This window comes from Tinamus guttatus, unplaced genomic scaffold, assembly GCF_059628265.1.
Source record: "Tinamus guttatus ecotype Peru unplaced genomic scaffold, ASM5962826v1 Tinamus_guttatus_pri_ptg000240l, whole genome shotgun sequence".
NCBI classification, from domain to species: Eukaryota; Metazoa; Chordata; class Aves; order Tinamiformes; family Tinamidae; genus Tinamus; species Tinamus guttatus.
In genome coordinates, this window is record NW_028288774.1 from 9,671,214 (window position 1) to 9,697,139 (window position 25,926).

The following is a 25,926-nucleotide window of genomic DNA, read 5'->3' on the forward strand; positions in this document are numbered from 1 at the left end:
TCTGTTAAGTTACATCCAAGGGTTGGTATCGAGGAGTTACAAGAGTTCACATCAACTAAAAATACTTTTATCCTTTCCACTAAAATGAAGCTATTCCAATTTTAACAGCTTCAGCCTTCCCAAGCTCTGTCTTTAAAGGCAAAGAAATTAATTAAAAATTCTTCTCTTTTCCAGTCTGACAATTTTTAAATAGAAAACTACTGCCTCCTTTTTGCCATCTCACTGGACTTAGTCGCTCACAGTGCGCTTATGGACCAACTGGTGACATTAGAACTGGATAAGGGTATAATAATGTAGGTGGAAGTGTGGTTCAGCGGTTAGGTTCAAAGATTTGTCATCAATCATACAAAATGATACAAAATCTAACAGATAACCATCTGTTAGTTATCAGTGGCATCCATCCAGAATTGACTGGGACCAGTACTGTTCAGTAACTTTATTAGTAACTTGAACAGCAGGACGCAATACTCCAATAATTAGAGTGAGTAACAAAGACAATAACAAATTAGGAGGAAAAGTGAAAATTCAGGATGACAGTACTGTTATTGACAAGTTGGATAAAGATGCTGACAAGAACCTCACAAAGTTCATCAACAGTAAATGAAAAGTCATGCACATGAGATCCAACAATCCCATGCAAGAGTATAGGCTAGGGGCTAACCATCTGGAAAAGAGATCTAGAGACCTTGTGAACAAGCTGACCAAGAATTTTAGAATGACATGATCCATGACATAGCGGAGATGTGGGCCTTTGAACCAAAAACTCAGGTATAGACCATGACTTTTCATGCAACCTTAACAGCCGGACCAGTAAATTCAATTTAAGTGTAAACCAGCTTAGGTTTCTGCCTAACTTACGAAGATTATATAATAGGAATCATCAATAGTGATCAAACTGCGATCGCTATAACGTCATCGTACTTCCCTGAACACGCAGGAAATGTTAACCTGTGTATCTGAAACTACATAGCAACTGTTGATATGATTTTTCAGTGGCAAGCAATGTAATGATTCATAAAATATACTGTTCCTCTCACTAATATATGTTTCTCCACTTGAACAGATAAAATAGATTCATGTGTATTATCCAGCGGTCTTTGCCTTACTATTTTAACATTACTATAATTATTTTCTAGTTACATCTCTAGCAATTTCTCTTTCATAACTTTTTCTCTTGGTATTTTGATAACAACTATTAGAGGTGATAACACCTTCATTTTTCACTGTGTCTATTTCTGTATATTCTGTAGTTGTAGCTATCTTCTCCTCATTTAAAAATTAAGATAAATTCTATATTAAATTATACTTCCGTAAAGTTACCAGAGGTATAACTCATGATCAAATGGCCAATTCTTTTCCTCAACATGTTCAAGCATCACATTTATGTAAATACTAATAGCCAGTTGCACTTTTAAAATGTTCAGAGAAAACAATGTCTTTATTAGTGCTTTGGAAAAAAAATAGGGCTTTTTACTGATCTCTTCTAAATAGTAAAACTATTTCCTCAAAAATAACTACTCCAACAGCAAGAATGGGTGTATTTTTGAGGAAAAACATAGTAAATAGGGTTGGAAGGAATCTAAATGGTCATTTAGTCCATTCCCCAGCCCCAGGGCACAATCAGCTACACTTACACCATTCTCAGGCAGACATTCGTCTAACCTGTTCTTAAAAACCACTCATGATAGAAATTCCACTGTCCTCTCAGGTAATCTATACAAGCGCTTCACAAGCCCTTCAAAAAGAAATTTTCTTCCCAGTCTCTCACCTGGACTTCATTCCTGGTATTAAACCTAATTATCTACTGTTTTGTTCCCATTGAACATGGACAGAAGTTATTTCCTTCTTCTTTGTAGGAATTGCTCAATCCCATGTATTATTATGGGATTAGCCCTACTAAAAGACTATGCTTCCCTACACCACAAAGTAAAATGCCATAAATAAAGATTCATTCACTAAAGTAGCATATCTGCACTATAACTGTAAATAAATATATTAATATATTCACAAAATACTGTTCAGAGAAGAGGAACTATTACCATAAGAGGAACAGAAAAAATGCCAAATCATTCATTCCCACTCGTCCTCAAAATGCATACAGGAGTCCCTTAACGTATATTTACTTCAGAATATATAAATGATCTGGGAAGTATGATTGAGCAAAACTTGACTGCTGCTCATTTCTTAATGTTTCTTCAAAAAAAGTCTCTCAGAAAGAAGACTCCTCCTAGAGTGCAAATATCTTAGAGAAGTCAGAGCATCCTCTATTTACCTGTGCACTTGCGAAGGAAAATGAAAATGTCTGAAGCTCCACCTTTCAAGAACCTTGTGAAACAATCTGGGAACTGAGCCAACATCTACTCTCTCACTATATAAGACTCGAGAGCAGACAGGTATTTTCTCAGAGGCAGGTTGTTCGGTAGTTCCTACCGAACTTCCCAGAAGATGGGCACAGGTGGTGGGACACGAATACCACTATGGATATCAATACTAGCACTTGCCTTCGCCCAGATCAAAGGTAGGAGGACTTACTTGCTTTGCATTTTTACTGCTCTGAAGAATTTATAATCCGTTTGAAGTTTGAAACAATTTTCTTGGCTTTGTGAAGCTACAGAACTTTTTAACTTTATACCATTTTTTTTATTTTCTATTACAAATACTTTCCTTCCTAAGAAGAAAAATACAAACATCTTCAAAGTTCATACTCTATTGAAGATTCTTACCTTATTTTCTCTAGATGAAATCTGGAATAGCTGAATTAGTGAATTTAACGGAGCTAACTCATATTTCCATCCAAGTACCTCAGATTATCATTTAGTCTTTGATGTCCGCTTCATAAGGTAGAGCATTTGCAAATGCATGGAGCAAAAAGCATAAAAACGGCTTTAGAAAGAAGCAAATTAGTGGAATCCTTTCACATTATTAACAATTTAGGTTGTTCTATCAGCTGATGGTACACTATGGAAAAAAGGGACTTCTGTTTTAAAAATGTTGGTCAACATATGGGTTCATCTGTTATTACACACAAGATTTTATAAAAGGTCAGTGCACAGGTTTATTTTTTTCAAATAAGTAAAAATCTTGTTTCTCTCAGATTGGAATTTATAGTGCCTTAAATTTTTGGGATTCATGATGCCTTAATTATTCTACAAAGGCACTTAATACAGCCAGATGGAAACTCTTCTTTTTTTTTATTAATACTCCAATTCCCCTTAGAGTTAACATAACAATGCTAGTTTGAATGCATTTTGATCTCAGATCCCAGTGTCCTACTTCCTGGGAATTTCACACTAACTTAAATTTAAAAGCTATTTTTTTAAAGAACACCACACCAAGAAGCTGTCTTAAACTTACCATGCTGTGCTAAGGAAATGAGGATCTGTGATGCGTGTGGCATGAGGTGTATGGTGTGGGTGTTGGTACCAGACAGTCAATAGGAAGATGAGCAAAAAGCTCTTTGGGGCTAGGAAGCTAAGGAAGCTGGGCCCAGCAGCACAGACTGGTTTTACCTTTCTAAAAGCAGCACAACATCTCCTTCCAAAACCAGATGCAGACACTCAAGTGGTACAACAGGGAAGGCACTATGTATCTCACCTCATGTCCAAATTCAGTTAGGCCCCCTAGCAGTATTGCCTATTGATTGCTCTGTGGGATCCAGCTGACCTCCTGTCTGGCATTTCTAACTCTCCCCATCCAGCATACCTTCTCCTGCATTCTGTTCTCTGCGTGATAAGAGCCCTTTGCTCTGGCGCAGTAGGGCTACTCAAGGCACTGCAAATTACATGTGCTGTTATGGAATGGAATGGCATGGAATGACATGGACAAAATGATTTCATCACTGGAAGCAAAAACTTTCGCTTTGTGGCGTAATCAACAATAGCAAACTATCTTTTGGAAAGGCCTGACTCTCTCCGTGTGGCTTGTGGGTTTTACTTACTATGAAAAGAGGTTGAAATTGTAAAATACAGAATAACTTTGGATCTTGATGTAACCAGGGCCCTGTTGTATATCAGGGCAGATTTACTGATTTTTGACTCTTGTTCTTTCCGTTCTATCTGTTTGCTCTTTAAGCAGATATAACTGAAAAAAACGGTGAATGTACTCCCGCAAATTAAACACTAGTTTTTCCTCCTCCCCTCTTCTTGTTGCAGTTCAAGTCCAGGGCAGTGAAGCCAAGTACGTTTCTTCGTCTATCCAGCAGCGACAAGACTGTAAGTATTTCTATGCTGATCTACCTCTTTGTCGAAAAAAATAATTAATAAATAAGATTACTAGAATAGGCCTAAAATGGCTATAATATGATGCGTCCTAAAAAAGAGAAAGAAAGGGAAATCCTTGGGTACAGTATACCCAAGTTCCAGCAGATCTCTGACTGCTATAAGATGGAGAAGTTCCTCTGAAATCTGGCCCAATGGATTTGGCCTACTGATGCAAAACTGCTATCTAATCTTTAGTTTCATGAAAGGTACATGCCATCTATCTGAAAGTGTGTTTTCAGAGGGAGTGTGCGCATATATACATATCACAAAAGTACCTGATAGTAGGTAATAAAACATACATTTTTTATGCTGTGTTAAGATGCCACTCTCACGAAAGAACAACAAAAGTGTGACTACTTTCAACTACACTCAAAGATTAAGCACTAAAAGATCATATATATATAAAAATAACATTATGACACATACTTCAGTATGTATCAGTATGCATATAGTAACTGTACACAGAAAAAAAGGGGAGAAAGATACAATATGAACTGCTGCAACACTGATTAGAGGCCCAAACCAATGTTGCATAAAAATTTTGACATTTTTTCCCAGTTCTTATTATAAATACATTCTACTGTTTATCTTATCAGAATGAAATTTAATCATTCACCCTGCTGCAATCTGAAATCTGTGAGTTCAATAGCTGGAAGTTAAAACAGTGGTAAACACAAACTGGGAGTATAGTACAAATTGTGTAATAATGGTGAGATCACTTAAACATTGCAACAAATAGGCAAGGAAGCTAGGATATGTCCTTTTCCTTTATATCCTTATAAGAAGACTAAATTAGATTGGCTTTCTAAAACACCAGTCTGTCTTAGCCATCCTTTCGGATATAAATGGAAAAATCAATGGCTAATACTGCAGTTTACAGTACAAAAGTCATCAGACTCCATGATTATGATACTTTCAAGGGAGAAAATACACCAAGTTCTCAAACTCTCATTTTGAGGAAATACACTGTAGGTTCTCTATGCATCATATCTCTTTCATACCTGTAACCAAAGAGAAAACAATAGATTCAGATACGGAAAAATTAGGGCAATCCTGCAAATAGAAGTCCTTTCATGAAAAAGTACACAATTAAAGTTTCACAGAATTTTAAGTGCTTTTTTTTTAAAAAAAAAAAAAAAGCTTGAATTTTCTGTTTAAAAGTATGTGTTTCCTTCTGCACCGAGAAAGACAAGAACTTCAAAATAGCTGGTGTTTCTCAAGGTACTGCTAAGATTCTTAAGCAATTTTGAGCTTCTAAACTTACCGAGACGCAAAGGTCCAAATATAGGCATTACCACTGTTTTTTCTGCATTCCTGTAACAATGCTGAACTCTCAGAATCAGATTGTTGCCTTTGAGCTCAGATCAGCAGTACCAGCATCAGATGGGAATCTTGAACAAATACTGGAGAAAAGAATTAGAGTCATACAGAATGGTCTTAAGTATTTGATCTTTAGTGAAACCCACAGGGAGTGCACAGGGCACTCTGCTAAAGCACCAGTAAAACCTCATGGAAACTCTACCTAGCAGAAGCAAATGTTATTTGTTGAAAGAGACAAGGCAATTTTATTGCCTTTACACTTTACAAAATTTTTCTTTTTCTTCCTTAGATCTTAATACAGCCGGTACCAAATCAAAAAGAGTGACAATCATTCCACCTCTTCCAAACACATTGTCAATAAAGTGTAAGTTAAAGAAATTTCATGGCTCACATATACGTGTTCGTATGGATCATAAAGGCCAGAGTGACTGAACAGATTATGTAAGATCTTTTAGCCTTACAAAATAAAAAGAGAACAACTGAAGTAGTTCATGGGGTAATAAGGACAATTTAAATATGGCCCAAAGCCCAGTTTGTATTTTGTTAATATGAGGCAGTCATGGAAAGGACAAATATAATCCTTGGATATAACATGCACACTATTTCCAATAAAATATAGGAAAATCTTAACAGACTCAAAACATTGATGAGACCTCACGTAGCATATAGGGTACAATTCTGATGACCCATGTGCTGGCAGGGTGAGTAGAAATCTGGAAGAGAGGCAGAGGGGAACTGTGAGGATCATCAGGGAGATAGATAGGAACCTGCTGCAGTAAAATGGAGCCTGAGAATAATGTTATCTATAAAAGGCAGAGGAGATCAGGAGGTGAAACTTCTCCAGAGTAATGATGGTGCTGGCCCAAGCACAGGCAAACATACAATCTCTAAAAAACCTGGCAAAATCTGCCAGCCCTTAGAAGAGCTGGCAGATTAGAAGGGTTATGAGTGGCCTTCCCCAGAAGGAATATTAGCTAGTTTTGTACTAACTTTAAACTGAATTGTGAAGGTGGAACTTCAAACTTCATACTTTAAAAAAAAAGGGTTTATAGAATACAGTTGTTGGCAAAACAAGAACAGTGAACTGACTCAGTGACCCAGGAGGTCTCAACAAGTCTTATTCTATATATTCTCATGCAAAAAGATAATAAAACATAAAAAATAATCAAACTAGCTAAATAATAGTTAAATAACTAAATAGCTTTATAGGAAGGCAGACAAAAAATGGGCGCTTTTTGGCTGGTGAAAGAAATAAAAGAGGAGAAAACATTTAGATAGGGAAACAATTTAAGGAGGTAACTTCTGCAAATTACAGAAAATTCTAACATCTCATTTTGAATCCACAGCTGGCAATCCCTCTCACAATGGCCGTGTGTGCAGCACGTGGGGTAACTTCCACTTCAAGACCTTTGATGGGGATATCTTTTACTTCCCTGGGGTCTGCAATTACATCTTTGCATCCAACTGCAAGTCTGCCTATGAGGACTTCAATATCCAGATAAGGCGTACAATGGTGGAAAATGCTACCGTAATCACTCACATCATCATGAAGCTGGAGGGAGCAGTGATTGAACTGACCCGCAGTGGTGTCCTGCTTGCTGGCAAGCCGTACGTTTATACTTTCTACTATGCCCTGAAGGTGACATCAGTACTTCTGCTCCCAGCAGGCTCACTGAGGGAGCATCACTTTCCCTCATGTGATCTCAGAGTGCTCCCAAGCAGCTGGAGGACACAGGTCCTTCTTGAAGAGATAGCAGAAATGAGGGCCTGACAGCGACCTAAATACTACTGTATTCATCCAGAGTGTTAAACTCTTATACCCTTTAAAGTTTCTACTTTTCCATTGCCTTTACCGGAATAGGAGCCCTGAGAGGAATTTTTGATGGCTTTTGATCTTCTGGTGAAGAGTGTGCAGTTAAGCAGTGACAGCAGCTTAAATTAGTTATCCTGGAAATGTCCTATTTATGTAGTAATGGTAACATTAACTATGGCATGGTGTGTGAAACCTCTCCAAAAACCTGGGTAAATATTTGGACAGCTATCCCACAGTGATCTGTGTACTATAGCAGCTATGTACAGCAAGTTATAGCAAGTCTAAAGGTTATCTTGGGTACACCTTCTGAATGGCACTCATGTCACACAGAGCCTAAAGAGTCTATCTCTTTATTATAAAGCGCTTTAAGGAGTAAATAGCAATATCCTGAAACAGATTGCCTGCCAAACTGAACCTCACAATATTTTTCTGAACAATATAACCTAAGAATCACTTCAACATTTTACTTTCCAAAACACCATCAACAGAGAGAGTGAAAAGGAACTGCTGTGGAAACAAGGCTGATCCATTTGGGCACTGAGAAACAACTCCATAGGAGGCAGCCAGAACACTACAAAATTGAATTGTCCTTGCTGTAGTTATTGCTGTAACTGATTCATTTTGAAGCGTCTCAGAGAGAATGAGAATGGATATCAGTGCAGATATTCAAGGACTATTCTGCACCTTCCCCCACTGAATTACTGTGATTTTTTTTTATCCAGGATTCAGCTGCCCTACAGTCAGATGGGAATCTTGATAGAGAAAAGTAACAACTACTTGAAAGTTACTGCCAAGTTAGGACTGGTCTTCCTCTGGAATGAAGAGGATGCCCTCCTGGTAAGAAAATATCCAAAACGTAGCAGAAAATCTGCTTTTACAAAATACTCTATTTACATCTCTCTAAACTTAATATTTTAGACAGGCTTTAACTAAATTTGGGTTTGTATCCATTTCTAGTGTATTGTGCTCTCCTCCCAATCCTCCTTTCTATTTTCTTTTTCCTTCACCCCAGCTCAGAATCCATATCCCCACAAGTATAGCAGCAACACTCTGATGATCACAGATAAAGTAAGACCAAAGTTTTCTAGGTCATCACTGACATTCATACTGGTGCCCGACTTGTTACCACACCATACTGTCTGCATGGCACACATATGTCAGACTTTTGAATATGCAAGTGATATTAACACAGACTGTTCCAGATGTTACTTTGAACCTAAAGTCACTTTTCTCGTTTCTTTTAGGTGGAACTGGATAAGAAATATGCCAATCAGACTTGTGGGCTCTGTGGAGACTTCAATGGAATACCAATTAACAATGAGTTTATGTCACAGAGTAAGTAATAAAAAACATTATTAAATATTGGCAGTCTGTTTTTCTTTCTTTTAGCAGTATCCTGTGACATGGATTGAGAGTCAGATTAACTGCAAAGTAGTGATAAGTCTGGCATGTACATTCATGATGTTAGTTTTAATATTTATGTAATAGAGACAGGGATTTTAGATGCATTAGGCTGCTCCCTGAACCATTAGCTATTTTAAAAGTTGCCACATGCAATATTCTACTTTTTCCAGTATTTAGGCTTCAGTCTCTTATTTTTGTTATCTCCCTATACAATTCATATTATAGTGATAATATTTGATAATCACTATTCATGTCATACCTGGTAGTGTTACAAAGAGAATGTTTCCATGTAAAAGCCAGTAATCCAGCAGATAGTATTCTGATATTTTCACTGCTTTTTATAGGGACAAAATTGACTGCCCTGCAGTTTGGGAACATGCAGAAGATGGACGGACCCACAGAACAGTGTGATGACCCTATTCCTTCTGCTGTTCTGGGGAACTGCACGACTGAATTTGTAAGAATTTCCTTTTCAGAACTTGGGTTGTTTCTTGTTTTGTTTTGTTTTCAATGTAACATACATACTTGCTTGGAGTTTGGGGGAAAAAAAACGTAATTAAGACTGGGAAAAAATACAGCATGAACAGCCTGGAAACAAAATGTTTCCAAATTTAATTTTTAACTCTTTGCCAAAGTGAATGCTAAAAGTTTATATGAATTAAGGGGGAGTAGACATTTTCATGGAAGAGAAATTCAGTAAGAAGTTCCATATAAACCAAATAAGGCTTAGGAAGTCACCTGCATTGAAAGTAGCAGAAAGTGGGGAAATTCACCAAGGAAGTCTTATGTATACTTGCCATATTGTTACATTTTTCCCTACGTATCTGTTTTTAGTCAGACAGGATTCTGAGCCAGATGGACATTTGGTCCATGGTATGCTATAGTGTATTTCCTAAATAAAATAGTTTCTTTTTTTCTAAACACTCTTGTTTTATCTTCTCTGTTTTCCTTCCCAGGGTTCTATCTGTCAAATAGTATTAACTAGTGAAGCATTCAAAAGCTGTAATGTACTTGTGGATGTTAAGGACTACATTGAAACTTGCATACAAGACTTATGCCATTGTGATAACTCCATGGCTGATTTCTGTATGTGCAACACCTTTGCTGAATACTCCCGGCAGTGCGCTCATGCAGGTGGACAGCCTCTGAACTGGAGGACCTCTGAACTGTGTCGTAAGTGTCTTGGGAAGGGACTTTCACTTATGCTCGTTACCCACGTGTGATAAACTCCACTTATGTGAAATTTAACCTGAAGTAGACAGCTATTAAAAGGCCCATGTAAATTCATGAAATCAGTTTTATCCTGATTATGCTCAAGACTTCGGGGTTTTAGAGGATTTTGCTTTTCCAAGGAGCTTCAGTGTTTAGCCAGAGCTCTAACAAGTTGCAGATATTAATGTCCTCACTTGGATCAGGATTCCCCATTACAACTCAACAGCAAGCGTTCTAGATCATAAAGACTGTTTTCTCAAGGTTTCAAAGGAAAAGTCAGCATTACACTGTTCTTTCTACTTTCAGCCAAATCATGTCCTTTCAACATGCAATACCAGGAATGTGGCTCCCCATGCTCTGACACCTGCACCAACCCTGAACGATCTGCACTTTGTGAAGATCACTGCATGGATGGCTGCATCTGTCCTCCAGGCAAGCTGATTTCCTACATTTTTCTCATGTCAAAAGTGCTAGTACACATTTAGCAACTTTCCTACTCTTTATCATTCACATCACACTCACAGTAACAACCATGTTCTTTGTGTGATCTAATCCATTTTGCCATCTTGTCATCTCATAATTCTAATCCTAATTCTCATCTAATGAATATCATAATAGAAGAGTATTTCCCTACTGATCTGCTATGATCACCTTAAGATTTTAGCTGCCCTTCAACTGAATATAGCCCTTCAAGCTCTATATAGCTGACATGCCATTATTTCAAGATGCTTATTCTTCATTTTCCTTGCAATAGAGAAGAAATGCTGCATACTTTAGCATCTCCCGCCTGCGTACACCAAAGCAGGTTCTACAGTGCACATCTGAATGAGTAAAAGACTTTTTTTTTTTCCTCTAGGAATGGTATTTGATGACATTAATGGTGCTGGTTGTATTTCCCGTCAACAATGTCACTGTACCTATGAAGGCGAAATTTATGCTCCTGGTGCCTCTTTCTCATCCAAGTGCAGATCATGGTAACACACTGCCTTCTTCATACTGCTTTAGATGCATTACCTGAACATTTTGAAGGCAGGGAAACATTAGCAATTACTTCTTGAAAAGAAATTAGGAAATATCTGCCAATTTAAGTCTTTTGACTTAAGCATTTTTTAAAATAAGTACTTAAATCTTTTTTTATCTTCATACATGAAAGCAAAATTTTAAGTTTATATATGGGCACTCCCATTCCAAGACCAATTACCTAAGAAAGACTGGAGGCTTCAGTGTTTAAAAATGTAAATTGCTGTGTCATATGTGTAAATGCCTCAGCAGCACTACCATGTAATAACAGGACAATCATGTAAATACTACTGGGGGCAAAACGTTCAGGAACATGTTGCATTAGATGGTTGGGAGATCATGTTTGAGAGACATTTGACAGGCATGGTATATACTTTAAAGTTTTAGTGTAGTTACAGAAATATTATTCTGTAAGTGTAAAATTTATCTATTTAGCTCTCTGTGAATACAAAAACATGGATGTGATTTTCACACTAATGGAGACGAAGGTCTCTCCTTCATATGCAGAAAAATGGATTCCAGAACACACAGAATTCACTAGGACTGAATTTTGTCCAAGAAAGGACTGCCAATCAAAGGCCTTAACTGAAAAAAAAAATCACTAATTTAAATATGCCTTTTCATACTCATTCTGAGACTTCAAAGCAATGCTGATTCTTTGTAAGCAATCATGCGTCTCCAAAAGACAATATGAATAATACCTCAGAGGAAAATAAAGGTATCACCTTGCCTTGTGTCTTTTATATGTGCATGACCCAAGCTTACTGAATGCCTTCATCATTTTAGTACCTGTGCTGGAGGTGAGTGGACTTGTGTCGCCCAGTCATGTCCGGGGACTTGCAGTATTGAAGGAGGTTCCCATATCTCAACATTTGATGAGAAGCATTATTCCTTCTTTGGAGACTGTAGCTATGTCCTGACCAAGGTAAAAATGAGTCATGTTATTATTTGGCACACTATGCTAAAGAAAATGGTTTTATTAAATACAATGCCACTTAATTAAAACTGTTAATAATGGCATTAACTTTCTGTAATTTATGCATCAACACTGAACCTTAAATGGATTTAAGTAGGCTTTCAGTACTATTCATTATAGTAAATGAATATAGTGTAGTATTTTTGTGTATTTTGACCAGCATTTAATAATTTCACTGCATTTTTAGGTTCTGTGCAATAATCTCTATGCTTTCCATTAATATAGTTCAGGCCCCTATTTGATTAGCAGTATTCATATTGGAATTATTATGTAGAATTCAGAGGAGGTAAGTTGGTTGTTTCATATATGATGATCAGTCTTTCAACTAGTTTTCCCAGTGAATGTATAAAGCTCCAGAGTCTAAAGCAAAAAGCTAAGATGTCACAGAGGTATTCTATCATTCATAAATAATTTACAGGAATAGTTAGGATATACTGGATTTTTTACATTATTAGAGACTAAATTCTGAGCAAGTATGTCTAAATAAGTAACTTCAGATTTGCAAATTTCAGAATCTTGATTATATTTATTGTTGATTTGTATAGGGTGAGTGATGTAAACTTGTCATAAAGGCTTATAAATAAAAAATGCTCCCAAAAGAATCAAACTGAATATTGCCAAAAAAAGAGAAAACCACTAGGTCTCAGAAATGAGGTAATTTAGACATAACAGAGGCTAAATCAATGAAAGTCTTCTGTAAGAATCAAAAGTATGCAGCTAGGTCCACAATGGGACGCAGATCAGATTTATATGCTAAACTCTCCTTCAGGCACTGATATCTAAAATTAGTCTCAGAAGCTCAAGAAGTTCAAAAACACCTAATCCTGCACACAAAAGGTCCTAAAAATCGATGAGTTTGACAGTGAGTTACTATATAGAGTTAGTGCTACATCTCAGCTTTCCTCCAGTTAGTCTTGACAATACCAAGAAAGTCCTAAGATATGTTCAGATGTATAGTGTTCGGCACGTTTCCCTGTAATGTGCCCATTATGCACACGGAACACATGCTCTAAAAAATCATGATCAGGAGAAAATCTGCATTCTTCTTTATTAGCTTAGTGGATAGTGGTTTCAGTTCCTTTTTTTTTTTTTTTTCCCCTATGAGAGGATATTTAAATGGATATCTCCTTCCTATTAAAAGAATGTTCAGACCATCATTTTTTTTTGGCACTCAATCTGTTCTGCGCAGAGAAGACTGGGAATCATTTTACCTGTCTCTTAGTTAAATGCCTTAACTGATGGGCAAGAAGGTCACACTTGATCTGTCTTCTCTAGAGAACTCAACTAGCATTACCTAAGCATTAGGAAGCTTTAACATTCAGTTTAATGTGTCTAACTTTTCTTTCTGTTTCTAACCTTTAATGTTGGAAATAATGTATAGATTCTACCGCGCAGCATGCGTAAATGCCCACTTACTTTGGTGACTGTATACGGTTATATAAGGCCATATGAGCAGGAAGAAAAACAATAAACAATATTAAGAGTCACTTTACTAAGAATGCCATTTGAGCGTGATCCTTTGTAAGACACTAGGCATATTTTCCTTTTTTCTTATAGCTCTGTGACAGCAACGATTTCACTGTTTTGGGAGAAATCCGTAAGTGTGGCATGACTGACACCGAGACGTGCCTCAAGGGTATAGCCATCAGTATAAGTGGAGGACAAACTGTAAGTAGCAAGGGCGAACACCTAACATTCTGCAGGGATGTTTTCAAAATTGAATAGACTGCTGCAAGTGACAAACAACAGCATGGATTAGAAAACTACATCTTGTTTTGTACATCTTGTTTTTATCGTACTTTAATCAAAGAAAAATAAGACTAAAGTCCGTACTTTGGAAGTTAAGATTCTCCTAGTACCCTGTCATTAGTTATCTATCTTCTTTGTTTGCTCTAATAGTCAATGGGCCACTATCACAAAGAGCAGCGAAATAGTACAGAAATCATAAAATCATCAAAGCTCTTCCATTTTCTTTTCCTTAATGCTGAACTGTACTACTTAAAAAAATAATTTGGAATGTAGTTTTATCTGTCCTACACATGCTTACTAATTGCCTTTTCCTTTGAACAGAACATTCTGATCCAGCCTTCTGGCAGTGTATTTGTGAATATGATCTACACACAATTGCCATTCTCTGCAGGTAAGTTCCTTTGGAAATTTTTGTGGTAGTTGTTGCCTTTGACTTTAAAGAGTTATTATATTGCTTTATTTAAAGCCAATTCTACCTTTAGTTACATAGCAGCAACCCCAAGGAACTCAATCAGAATTTAATCTCTAATCTTAATAGGGTAATCTTAAAGTAATAGGGTTTGGCTGTATGAAATTATATCTGTTGTATTGTTTCTCCCTAGCAAATGTTACCATCTTCAGGCCATCATCTTTCTTCATCATTTTGCAAACAACCTTTGGTCTTCAGCTAGAAATTCAGCTTGTGCCTATCATGCAAGTTTTTATAAATGTAGATCCATCACATAAAGGGCAGACCTGTGGTAAGTAACCTTATGATAACAACTGCCTTCTCACTATGCTTGGTTCTGTTGGAGACTTTCACAGCCATTGCACTTACTTTTAGGTCTCTGTGGAAATTTCAATGATATCCAGACAGATGACTTCAAAACAACCAGTGGTGTAATAGAAGGTACTTCAGCTGCCTATGGCAACACATGGAAAACTCGAGCTGACTGTCACGATGCTAAAAACATCTTTGAGAACCCCTGCAGCCTCAGCATAGAAAATGGTAAGCATATAGTAACCTCTCCTTTTTTAAGATAGAAGGAAGAAATAACCTAATCAACAACTAAACATTTAAACTGAAATAACAATGGACCATTTTCACACTATTTTCCTCAGAAGACACTAGAAGTATTCAGTTAATAAATAATAACTTTGGTCTAGTGTATAATTTGGGATGTTCAAAAATATTCTTTTGTTATAAGACAGCAAGTGTTGGGTTTTGTTTTCTTTTTTTTTTAATTTTTTGACAGTTACTTAAGACAGTGTACAATGGATTAATTCCTGGAAACCACTGAGTGCCATAGAGAAAAGAATCTGTATATGGGCCCACTGAAGGCTGGACCCAGTGTAATCTTTCTGTTGTCAAACTTTGAGCTGAACTTGTAATTAATCAGTTCTTAGCTCTTAGGTTTCACTTCAACCAGTAAAATACCAACCTTTTCATCATCCACAAGCCACCCTTCTGGCTTCTAGGCGGAGCTAGTGTAGTGTAGTGTAGTTTAGTGCACAATGGGAATCTTTATCAAAATGTAGCTATGAGTATTTTGTGTATTTCATGACAAGTACAATGAACTAACTAGATTCATTTTATCAAAAAATCTTATTTCTGTATAGAGGAAGCAGAAGACTGCTTTTTTTTTCAGGAAAAGGTAGATTTCCCTGCAATTTCCCTGAATGAAGTATAGTTACAATGAGAAAAAAATAGCCAATGAAGCACAATAAAAATTCTTAACATGTTCTAAATTCACAGACCAGTATGCTCAGCACTGGTGTGGACTGCTCTCTGATACCACAGGACCTTTTGCTGAATGTCATTCAACAGTTAACCCAGAAGTTTACCAGAAGGTACTTGGTTTATAACTTGTTCTTGTTTAAAAGAATGAGATGCACATTCCTGATATGAACACCTGAGAGAATAATTTGTCAATTGAGAGGGTCTGTTTGAAACAAAGTATTCATGATTGTCCTTTTTTTAGCCAACAGTTATTTTTTTATCTATGCATCACAATACTCAGTTCTTTGTGAAGTTATCTCTCTTTCCAAACTTACAGGGTATTTCTGTTGACCGTAATATTAGGCACTAATCTAAATGTCTAAGCTAGGAGCTTGAATTCTCTGTCAGGTTAAAGGATCCCCTCCTGAGACATGTAATTAAAGTTTTAGTCAGGAAGCTTAAGTAGTACTTTACTTAGTTGCTCTGAACCCCTCTCAGGAATCACCTACTTTTGCATATATCCAAGGTCAAGACAAGAATGCATATAGCATGTAAAAACCAGTGAAGAGATTTAGATAAGATGTGAACAAAATTGCTCCATGAGTTCAAGGTGGTGAAGTTCTGGAATTGTAGGGCTCTAACTGCTATCCCTTGTTGCCAGGAATCTTTTCCACAAGGTCTCCTGGCAATTTTTAAGTGAAAAGCAGGCATACATTTGCTTGCGTACCTGGATCACATTGCTTTTAGTGCCAACAAATTTGATTGTGTAAAAACTATAAAGAGACATTACTTCGAGATGACAATCTGATGATCACATGCTATCCTGTGTCCCTAGAACTGTATATTTGATACCTGTAACTGTGAGAAAAGTGAGGACTGCATGTGCGCTGCTCTTTCAAGCTACGTCAGGGCCTGTGCTGCCAAAGGAGTTCTCCTTGCTGGATGGAGGAGCAATGTCTGCAGTAAGTTCCACATTCCTTTGTCTGTTCAAAGTGATGTTCAAAGTGATCATCTGAAGGTCTCACAGATCATTTTTCAAGACACACAGGATTCCCACACCAAACTGTGTTACATTGTGTTTTTGGTATAACAGTATGAATAAAATAAGTAGGCTCTCTCTAATTTCACTTTTACAATAAATATTTTTGTGGAAGAAGGAAAATAAGCATAAAGAAAAATGATACTTATGTGTTAATGTAATTTAACTTATTTCCTTTGACCTAGTTAAAAAACAATGGTATTTATGGCACTTAAAAGTGTAGAGATAAATTTTCATCTAGAAGTACAAAAAATATTTACTCACCTTATTTTACTCTCTCAAGAAAAATACACCACTTCATGTCCCAAAACCTTGAAGTATACTTACAATGTTGATACCTGTCAACCCACTTGCCGATCTCTGAGTGAGCCTGATGTCACATGCAACATCAAGTTTGTCCCAGTTGATGGCTGCACCTGTGTAAATGGAACCTACATGGATGAAAGTGGCAAATGTGTGCCTGCTTCTAGCTGTCCCTGTTACTACAAAGGAACCTCTCTACCTTCTGGAGAAGTTATTCATGATAATGGTGTTGTATGGTAAGAGATTTGTAAACAAAAGACTGAAATAGCTATGGACAATTATGAAATGATGTCTAGCAACTGCAATCTATCCAAATCCAAAGAGTTTCTCTCCCTGATAAATTCAATGTGAAAAACCACAAATTCTTGGAAATTGTTATTGTGATCTGTGTTTGTAAAACTGCAGCTAGACTAGTGCAATAATCCAACAAACCATACTTTCCTTATCCCTGACCTTAAAAGACTTCTTCATAGGGGCAAATGCAATAAATTTGATAATCCATTAGAATTAACAGCATGAGTCAAATCTGGAATACTCTAAAGGACGATTTAAATCAGACAAACATGTCAAACATTCAACAAACATGTTCTTACAGAAAACCCACTTGCATTTTGGACAGCTCAAACATAAAGTACATGTAAATAGCACAAAGTTGTACTAAAGAACATGTTTTCTCTGTTTTATCATGTGGTGATTTTTCAGTAGTTCAAATTCCTTAGGAAACAAACTGAAACCTATCAAGAGAAGCAGATATAATTCCCTTCTGTTTTCTTACAGCAATTGCATCCGTGGAAAGCTGAGCTGCATTGGAGGGAAAACAGAAGAAGGTAAAATATCACTTAAGATGTCCTTTACTTCTCCATCTTCCAACTTTTCAGATTGCTCTCTTTTGTCGTAGTGATATAAATTGCTTAAGATTGAAATCAGTCATGAAAATAAACTAATGAGCTTGGTAACATAGTGAACATTTCTGAAACATAAAGAACTACATGGTTAATTTTCAAATGTTAGAAAAAAGTTGTAATAGGGTTATCCAGGTGAAAAGAACATTTAGTCACTGCTTAATATATTCAATATGAGGAAAAGAACTTCTGCATTTCATATAAAATTACTGAAAGCCAGTCTTTTATTTGTTGCTTTTTTTTGCTGAAATGAAGACTTGCATGAAGTTAACTAAACATTAATTTCCATGACAATCAAAAAAAAAAGCATAAAAAAAAAGATGGTCTCAGTTCAGTTTCGCTTTCTGGTTAAATGAATCCTAGTAGTGTACTCCTCACAAAGGACTCTGTTTTTCTGCATTAGGTATACACAGAGGAATAAATACATGTTTGGTCTCACATTTCTCATGGCTTTTCTCTCTTCTAGTCTGTGCACCTCCCATGTTCTATATTGACTGTGGCAATGCCACGTCAGACATAATAGGAGCTGAGTGCCAGAAGAGCTGTCAGACTCTGGACATAGACTGCGTAAGTATAGACTCTTTAGGAATATTAAAGTTAGAACCATATTAAAGTAGATTTCTCTTCCACTTACCAGCTGTAGATGGACCTCAGGGCAGTATATCAATGCATGTTTTCTGCATGGTCCTTACAGTACAGAACGCAGTGTGTCTCTGGCTGTGTATGTCCTGGCAATCAAGTGCTGGATGACAAAGGTGGCTGTATAGCTGCAGAGGACTGTCCATGTGTTCACAATGGGAATTCCTATCATCCAGGAGAGTCAATCAGAGTTGGCTGCAACAACTGGTAAGAACATTATTGAAAAATACTATTTTTAAGCATCTGAAAGGGGATAGTTTAGGTGAATTACAGCTTTTCACACTCATAGCCTCCAAATTAATGATAGCCCGTAGAACCCTATACAAGACGCTCCACCTAAGAAGCATGACCTTTTTGTTTTTTTACAGTGCCACACAGCAAGTGGTCAGAAGAACAATAGGTTTCGGATTTTTTTTCCTCTCAGGTTACAGGCAATCCCTGTATTTCAGTACATCCAGTAAGATTCCGAAACATGAAAGATTTAACATCTTTCCTAACTCAAACAATTCATGATATAATGAAGTAACAGTCTTTTTACACATCCCAAAGACTCTAGAGCTATGCTTTGTTTCTGCTATAAACAAGCAAACTTGACTTTTTCATTATAGACATTACATTTTAAACTCTGATGAATGTGCATGCAGAAATGTATAGATATTGTGTGTATATATACGTTTCTAACATTCGGGGTGCTTTTCATCTCATGTAGCACATGTATAAATAGAAAATGGCACTGCTCCGAAGAACCTTGCCTAGAAACCTGTTCTGTTTATGGAGATGGGCATTACACAACCTTTGATGGCAAACGTTTTGATTTTGAAGGAGACTGTGAATATGTTCTGGTCCAGGTAACAGAGTGCTTTCCAGGATTTTGCACTGTTGAAACATTTTGCATGTGCCCAGCATCATTAACTTTGAATATCGTTCACCTTTTCAGAACTACTGTGGTAAAAAAAGTTTGAATCAGGGAACCTTCAGAGTCATCACTGAGAACATTCCATGTGGTACTACAGGAACCACTTGCTCTAAGTCTATTAAAGTATTCATGGGGGTAAGCATTGTCTTTAATAAGTTGCTCCTGGGGCCTTATATGCTGGAACAGCCTCTCCTAGATAGACTGTATTGTAAAAGTGTCCATGAGTGAAAATGTTATTACATTTCCTTGCTCACTGTCAACAATTTTGCCCACTGCTATAGAAAACAAAGGAGAGAATTCTACAATGAAATTGCTAAAATTAGTTGTTGAATAGAATCATTTTGTTGGTAATAAAACTATTTCAACAATAGCTACTACCAAAATATAAAATCAGGCACAACATCTGACTTACTTACTTAATTGCCTTCTTACTTTTTCTGCCTCTGTCCCAGAACTATGAGTTGGTGCTCAGTGATGGACACTCTGATGTCATCCAGAGGACACCTGGAGGAAAAATGCCGTTCCAAATCCGTTCCATGGGCATCTACTTGGTGGTTGACACTAATGTTGGCCTGATACTTATGTGGGACAAGAAAACCAGTATATTCATCAAGCTTAGCCCTGGCTTTAAGGTACGTGTTAAAAGCCAAAATGTGAAGCTGTTTTTTCTGACTTATTTTCATATTATGTCTTAGAGAAAAAAAAGAAGGAAAATAAGATTACAACTGGAAGATTGAAAGAAAAACAATTACATATTATTATCCTTGCAGTCCTGGTGTAGATTTTGTACTGAATGTTTTCCATAAATTATGTTATTCAGCATAACTGATAACATGTTATTGCATAACTACAGCTACATGAATAACTTTCTTCATGAAAAGCCATCGGTAAAGAGGTATGTTCAGAATTTGATAAAGCTAACTAGCTCAATACTAGCAACAAAACCCAAGTCTACTCTGCTTCTTTCCCTATGTTTTCTAACAAGGTAGAAGCAGCTCTTCATGAAACTCGTTTTAAGAGGCTGTCCTCTACTATTACTAAAGAGACCTTCCTAAATGAGATTCATCCTGAGGTCTGTTACTCTCAGCTAATGAGATGCTACATGTTACTGATCTCCATCCTTTTCTGCTTACACCCATGCAGGGACATGTCTGTGGCCTCTGTGGAAACTATGATGGCAACGGGAACAATGATTTCACTACTCGCAGTCAGTCAGTGGTAGGGAATGTGCTAGAGTTTGGCAACAGCTGGAAAGTGTCTTCCACTTGCCCAAATGCTAATCGTACCAAGGATCCCTGTGCTGCGAACCCTTACAGGAGCTCATGGGCACAGAAGCAATGCAGCATCATCACCAGTGATGTATTTGCAAAGTGTCACTCACAGGTATGACAGATTTTCACTCTGAAGTTCTCTTGAGTCAGAGCTTACATTAGCTTTTAAGTGGGATAGCTGTACAATACGTGAGGAGTTAAATTAGCACATGAAGCTGTAAGAAGTTCCAAGGAAACTACATAGAAATAATAGATATTCATCTGCACTTCCTCAGCTATGACATAAACTTCTACCCCTAAAAAAATGATAGTGGAAGAAATACTATCATCTCACTTGTCTTTAGGAGTGACAATCATAGATAAATCTCAGAGCCTTTGTGATTTTTATCATTTTGTATTAAAACAGATGCCTTATGATTGTATGCTAGAATCTATTAAAGTAACATTTATTTCTGTGAAAGTGTCTTTAACATCAGATAGCTCTTAGGGTTATGACTTATTAATAGTTTTATTTTACATTTTTCAAAACTGCTTTTTCAAAATAACCTCCTAGTTTCTTCATTTCTCTCCTTTCTCTCCCATATGTTGTTAATTAACAACTCCCAGAGTTGTTAATTCAAAGTATTTTACTTGTTTATTTTAGAAGAGAAAATGCCTTTTCAAAAAAGAGGTAAATTGTATGAAATAGAACTCAGATCTTTTTTCTCCAACAGGTTGAACCAAATGAGTATTACCAAGCATGTGTGAATGATGCTTGTGCCTGTGACACTGGAGGAGACTGTGAATGCTTCTGTACAGCAGTAGCTGCCTATGCTCAAGCATGCAATGAGTTGGACATCTGCATTTCATGGCGAACCCCTTCCATTTGTCGTGAGTCTCACCACAATGCTTTCTGAAGCAGAGGGACAAAGAGAAAGAAAATATTGACAAAAAGAAAAACAAGTAGGAAGTAGAGAGGCGCCATTGGTATTTTCTAGATGCAGCAAAGTAATGGAAAGCAAGTTGGGTAAATCAGGGAAAGCCAATCTATTTTACTAAAATGAAACCATACACTAGTACCTGTATTAGTGGTGCTGTTGCTATTTATTTGTTGATCATGATGCGCTACTGTAAAATTATTATAGTATGTTGTACTCCTGCCTGTCTACATCTGATTTTAATTAATATACATGGATATTTATTTACAAATATTAATGCATATTAGCTAAATTCAATAATTAAATGCTTCATATGTAACTCTGATGCTTTATAACATTAGTCTCAAAGGATGATCAAGGTCTAATAATCAAATTAGAAATGAGACACACTGTTCACCTCTTTCTTACTTGAACATGCTAATGACATGGGATTTTCACCCAGCAAACAATGAAGGACCTCAGAACAAAAAAATCAAGTGTATCTTTCTGCCATTTTTCCTTCCTGTAGCTTTGTTCTGTGATTACTACAATCCACAAGGGGAATGTGAATGGCATTACAAACCATGTGGAGCCCCTTGTATGAAGACCTGCAACAACCCTAGTGGGAAATGCCTTCATGAGCTGAGAGGTTTGGAAGGTAAATATAATTATGCATATCTCATTCTTCTTATTAAAAAAAAAAAGATTAAATGGAATATAATGAAAAAAATCATATTAACCAATACACGAAATGTCTATGAATGAATATGAGAAAAACGCTCCCAAGCTCAACATGCAATTGATGGAATAGCAGTAATAGAGGGTGACATTTGTCTCATCATTTGGGAGAAAACATATTGGCAGAGTGTAGAGTTACTTCTACGTATGAAAGGCCTAGTATCAATATAACTCATATTTTTGCAGGCTGCTATCCACACTGTCCAAACAAAACACCCTATTTTGATGAAGAAAGCATGACCTGTGTTTCACATTGTGGTTGTTATGATGATAATGGAAAACGATACAAGCCAGGAATGCAGATGCCTTCAGAGGAGAACTGTAAATCATGGTAGGATTAGTCAAGATTTTTAAATATTGAGTTTAAAGTTGTGGTTCAAACATAACTCATCATGCTTTATTTATTTATTTATTTTGCTAGGCCCTCCATAAGCTACTAATTAATGTCTAATTTTCTTTGTTTAACGGAAGTGAATGATGGCATGGTGAAACATTTTACTGTAGAGAGATTAATTTAGTACTCATTCTGTACCCTCATTGACATGTTTTTTAAATTTTATTATTATTATTATTATTAAATTATTATAATAATTACTATTAAATAAGAATAAATTAATAATAGTAGTAACAGCAGTAGTCAGAGAATTTTTATCAAACTATCCCTAAAATCATTATGTGAAATTATTTAGAACTCAGGAAACAATTAATTTTAGTTGTGTAGTGCTTGTTTCTCTTGTTCTACTGGTGCTTACGTATTTGCTACAGTCAGTAAGTATTTCTACATATTCTGTCAGAAATAATGAATTTAGCTGTCTGTGCTAGGAAAAATGCTGATAAGCCCTGCATCAAGTACGACAAAGGTAGAAACAGCTAACTCATGTCCTGAGATTTATGTAAAGTAGCTAGGCTGAGTACTACAAGCAGTGAAGCTAGAGTAAGCAAGGAGCTTTGCACTAAGCCCATCTAAACAGTTCCACAAATTTCACAGAATGCATTGCAGTTCATAAACAACTTTGCTCTGCATCATCTATGTGATTAATTGTACTAAATGTAACCTGTTAATTCACTGAAGTTTATTCAGTGTACAGATACCCTTAGTCACTGTAAATTAAGATACTGGGAATTAATTCTTAATAAATAAGAGATAAATCCCATGAAAAACAGACGATGTTCTTGCAGGTGATTTTTTTTGATATCTGGGGGAAATTCTCTATGGGACAACCTCAACATCAGCAATACAATGATCCTCTCTCAAATGCTACATTTATTGCACTTTCCTTTCAAGGGGATATGTGAACTTATCCAGGAGATGCCAAATCAACCCTCCTTCAAATCAACTCCCGATCTTTCCCCAGCCTCCAAACTTGAATGATCCTACCTAACTTGAATTTGTACAGCAGAACTGAATACCTGAAGCAAAGAAAGATAGGGTCTTTCTACATTTAAACATACAATGAATAGCAAAAGATTGGCAGAAAAATTGAAACAGTTGAATGATATAATTAACCAATATATTGATATTCATTATTTCTGTTTTTCTTTTCCAGTGTATGCACAACTAGTGGCAAAAATTGCACATATGATGAATACGGTATGTTAACAAAGTTGTTTTTTTCTGAAGAGGATGCATGTGAAACTCTCTGCTCTGTGTTTCAGGCACCTACTCAAAACATTTTTTTTTTGATTTTGCAGCATGCCAGTGCATTTATGAGGGAAAGATATATAACTATAATGATGTGATCTACAATACTACTGATGGCACAGGAGGATGTATTGTTGCAACTTGTGGTCCCAATGGAAAACTTAAAAGGACTATCACTGAATGCCCAATCACAACGACACCTACTATGTCAACACTATTTCACTTTAGCACTACACCGCCTGCCACTACTCCGACAGGTACATCCTCTATTGCCCATGTGAACTTATTCTATTCTTTATCAAGTGAATGTAGATGCTGAATTATACCATAATTAACTAATTAATCAAACTCAAAATATATGACAGTCTCATTTCACAATAGCATTTGGTTTCAGTCAGCATTTGTTAATCAAACTGATACCAAAAAAAAAGACTTCTGAAACACCAGTGGAAACTGCTGCACACTGCTTTCGTATTATTCTTTTGCTTATTTTCATACCAAATTATAAGAAAACTGTATCAGATTTTCCATACATAGTTGTAACTATTTCTCTGCAATTCCTATTAAAATTTCTCTTCATAACAACTCCTAAAATAATCTTTACAGAAAGAATAATTCATTTATTGTTTTTCCTACTAAATTTTAAAATGACTGCATTCATTAAAATTGCTGGTGGGGTTCATGATATTTTTCTTTACATTAGTAAGTGGACTGCTAAAATATTGGCATTATATTGAAATTATCATAGAATTCCTACTCAGCATTCTTTAGGTTGGTAATGTCTATTTACTATGACCACATGATGTTTAATGAAACGTGTTTATTATAAAATGAAGAACTGCAGGTTTTGAGATCGCAGAAGTTGTGAGGAGAGCTTTTTTTTCAGCCATTTCGCAATGAGACATCATCTTGACTGAATATGCAAACTATGAAAAGTTCATAGACTGCTCTCCAGCTAGGAAATGGTTTCTGCATAGCAGAGCTAATGTGCAATATGACAGTGTAAGGATACTAATAATGCTTCCTTAATAACCTTATAACTTCAAGTGGAGAAGCAAAACCACAGAGGAGTCACGTCATGTGGAAAAAGAAAAGGACTCATGCATAGACTTGGGAAATAAATGCTCTACTTTCCATTGTTTTCCAGTAGGTGTGAATCAGAACTTTGACACTCAGAAGGGATTAATAAATGTAGATCCAAGATACAAACCAATCAATTACATGTAGTAAAATGAAAAAAAAAAAAAAAAGGCTGGGTTGTGTACATTATGCACATTTTTGTTACAGAGCTAATTTTTCACACTTTGGTACCCAGCACTTGGTAAGAGATAATTGACATTCTCTTTGAATTGATGGTTTCAAGTGTGTCATTAAGTCAGAGTGCTAGACGATGAATTCTCTCTTCTGGCTCATGTGAAATTAGAAGCAAATTAAAATGATATATTATAGGCTCAAATTGCAAGCAAATGACCTTTAGAAAAATGTTAAGTTTGTTTAACATACAAAACAAAGCCATATCTACAGGATTTTATTTTTAAATTATATCATATTTTTCTTTTATTCACAGTGTCACCGACTACATCAGTATGTGTTCATGAAGTCTGTCACTGGTCAGAATGGTATGATGGAAATGAGCGAAAGCCTGGCTACAATGGTGGAGATTTTGAAACATTTGATGATTTGAGAGCTAAAGGTTATGAAGTGTGTAAAGCTCCAAAGGCTGTTCAATGCAGAGCAGAGAAATTGCCTAACATACCACTGAAAGAACTTGGCCAGAAACTAGAATGTAGTAAAACAAATGGACTTATATGTTACAACAAAGATCAAATTTCAACAATGTGCTACAACTATGAAATCAGAATCCAGTGTTGTGTTTTTGTACCATGTACTTCCACAACTGTCACCATATCTACACCAATCACACTCACAACTCCAGAAACAACAACTACTTCTTCAAAAACCTCTCCTGAGACAACAACAAGTACTTCCGCTGAGACAACATACACTACACCACCTTGTCAACCTCAGTGCAAATGGTCCAAATGGTATGATGTCCATTCCCCAACACTGCACAATAAGGGAGATTATGAAACTTACCATGACATTAGAGCTGCTGGAAAAGCAATTT

The 25,926-nt window shown here is 36.4% G+C and overlaps 1 protein-coding gene across 1 annotated transcript in view; it reads left to right on the forward strand.

Annotated features, from left to right (window-relative positions):
* Positions 1–2,445: 2,445 nt before the first annotated feature.
* The window catches only part of MUC5AC (mucin 5AC, oligomeric mucus/gel-forming), a 54,974-nt gene continuing 31,493 nt past the window's right edge, over positions 2,446–25,926 (forward strand). The window contains exons 1-31 of the mRNA XM_088525797.1: positions 2,446–2,518; positions 4,152–4,211; positions 5,881–5,943; positions 6,926–7,187; positions 8,115–8,229; positions 8,637–8,727; positions 9,141–9,253; positions 9,753–9,969; positions 10,315–10,440; positions 10,865–10,982; positions 11,815–11,953; positions 13,562–13,672; positions 14,075–14,144; positions 14,356–14,493; positions 14,577–14,741; positions 15,489–15,583; positions 16,288–16,414; positions 16,775–17,030; positions 17,572–17,621; positions 18,163–18,263; positions 18,391–18,542; positions 19,045–19,183; positions 19,273–19,386; positions 19,704–19,883; positions 20,395–20,634; positions 21,236–21,392; positions 21,948–22,076; positions 22,343–22,487; positions 23,704–23,747; positions 23,849–24,055; positions 25,366–25,798. Coding sequence (XP_088381923.1) covers positions 2,446–2,518; positions 4,152–4,211; positions 5,881–5,943; positions 6,926–7,187; positions 8,115–8,229; positions 8,637–8,727; positions 9,141–9,253; positions 9,753–9,969; positions 10,315–10,440; positions 10,865–10,982; positions 11,815–11,953; positions 13,562–13,672; positions 14,075–14,144; positions 14,356–14,493; positions 14,577–14,741; positions 15,489–15,583; positions 16,288–16,414; positions 16,775–17,030; positions 17,572–17,621; positions 18,163–18,263; positions 18,391–18,542; positions 19,045–19,183; positions 19,273–19,386; positions 19,704–19,883; positions 20,395–20,634; positions 21,236–21,392; positions 21,948–22,076; positions 22,343–22,487; positions 23,704–23,747; positions 23,849–24,055; positions 25,366–25,798 — 4,430 coding nt within the window. The remainder of the gene's footprint in view (positions 2,519–4,151; positions 4,212–5,880; positions 5,944–6,925; positions 7,188–8,114; positions 8,230–8,636; positions 8,728–9,140; positions 9,254–9,752; positions 9,970–10,314; positions 10,441–10,864; positions 10,983–11,814; positions 11,954–13,561; positions 13,673–14,074; positions 14,145–14,355; positions 14,494–14,576; positions 14,742–15,488; positions 15,584–16,287; positions 16,415–16,774; positions 17,031–17,571; positions 17,622–18,162; positions 18,264–18,390; positions 18,543–19,044; positions 19,184–19,272; positions 19,387–19,703; positions 19,884–20,394; positions 20,635–21,235; positions 21,393–21,947; positions 22,077–22,342; positions 22,488–23,703; positions 23,748–23,848; positions 24,056–25,365; positions 25,799–25,926) is intronic.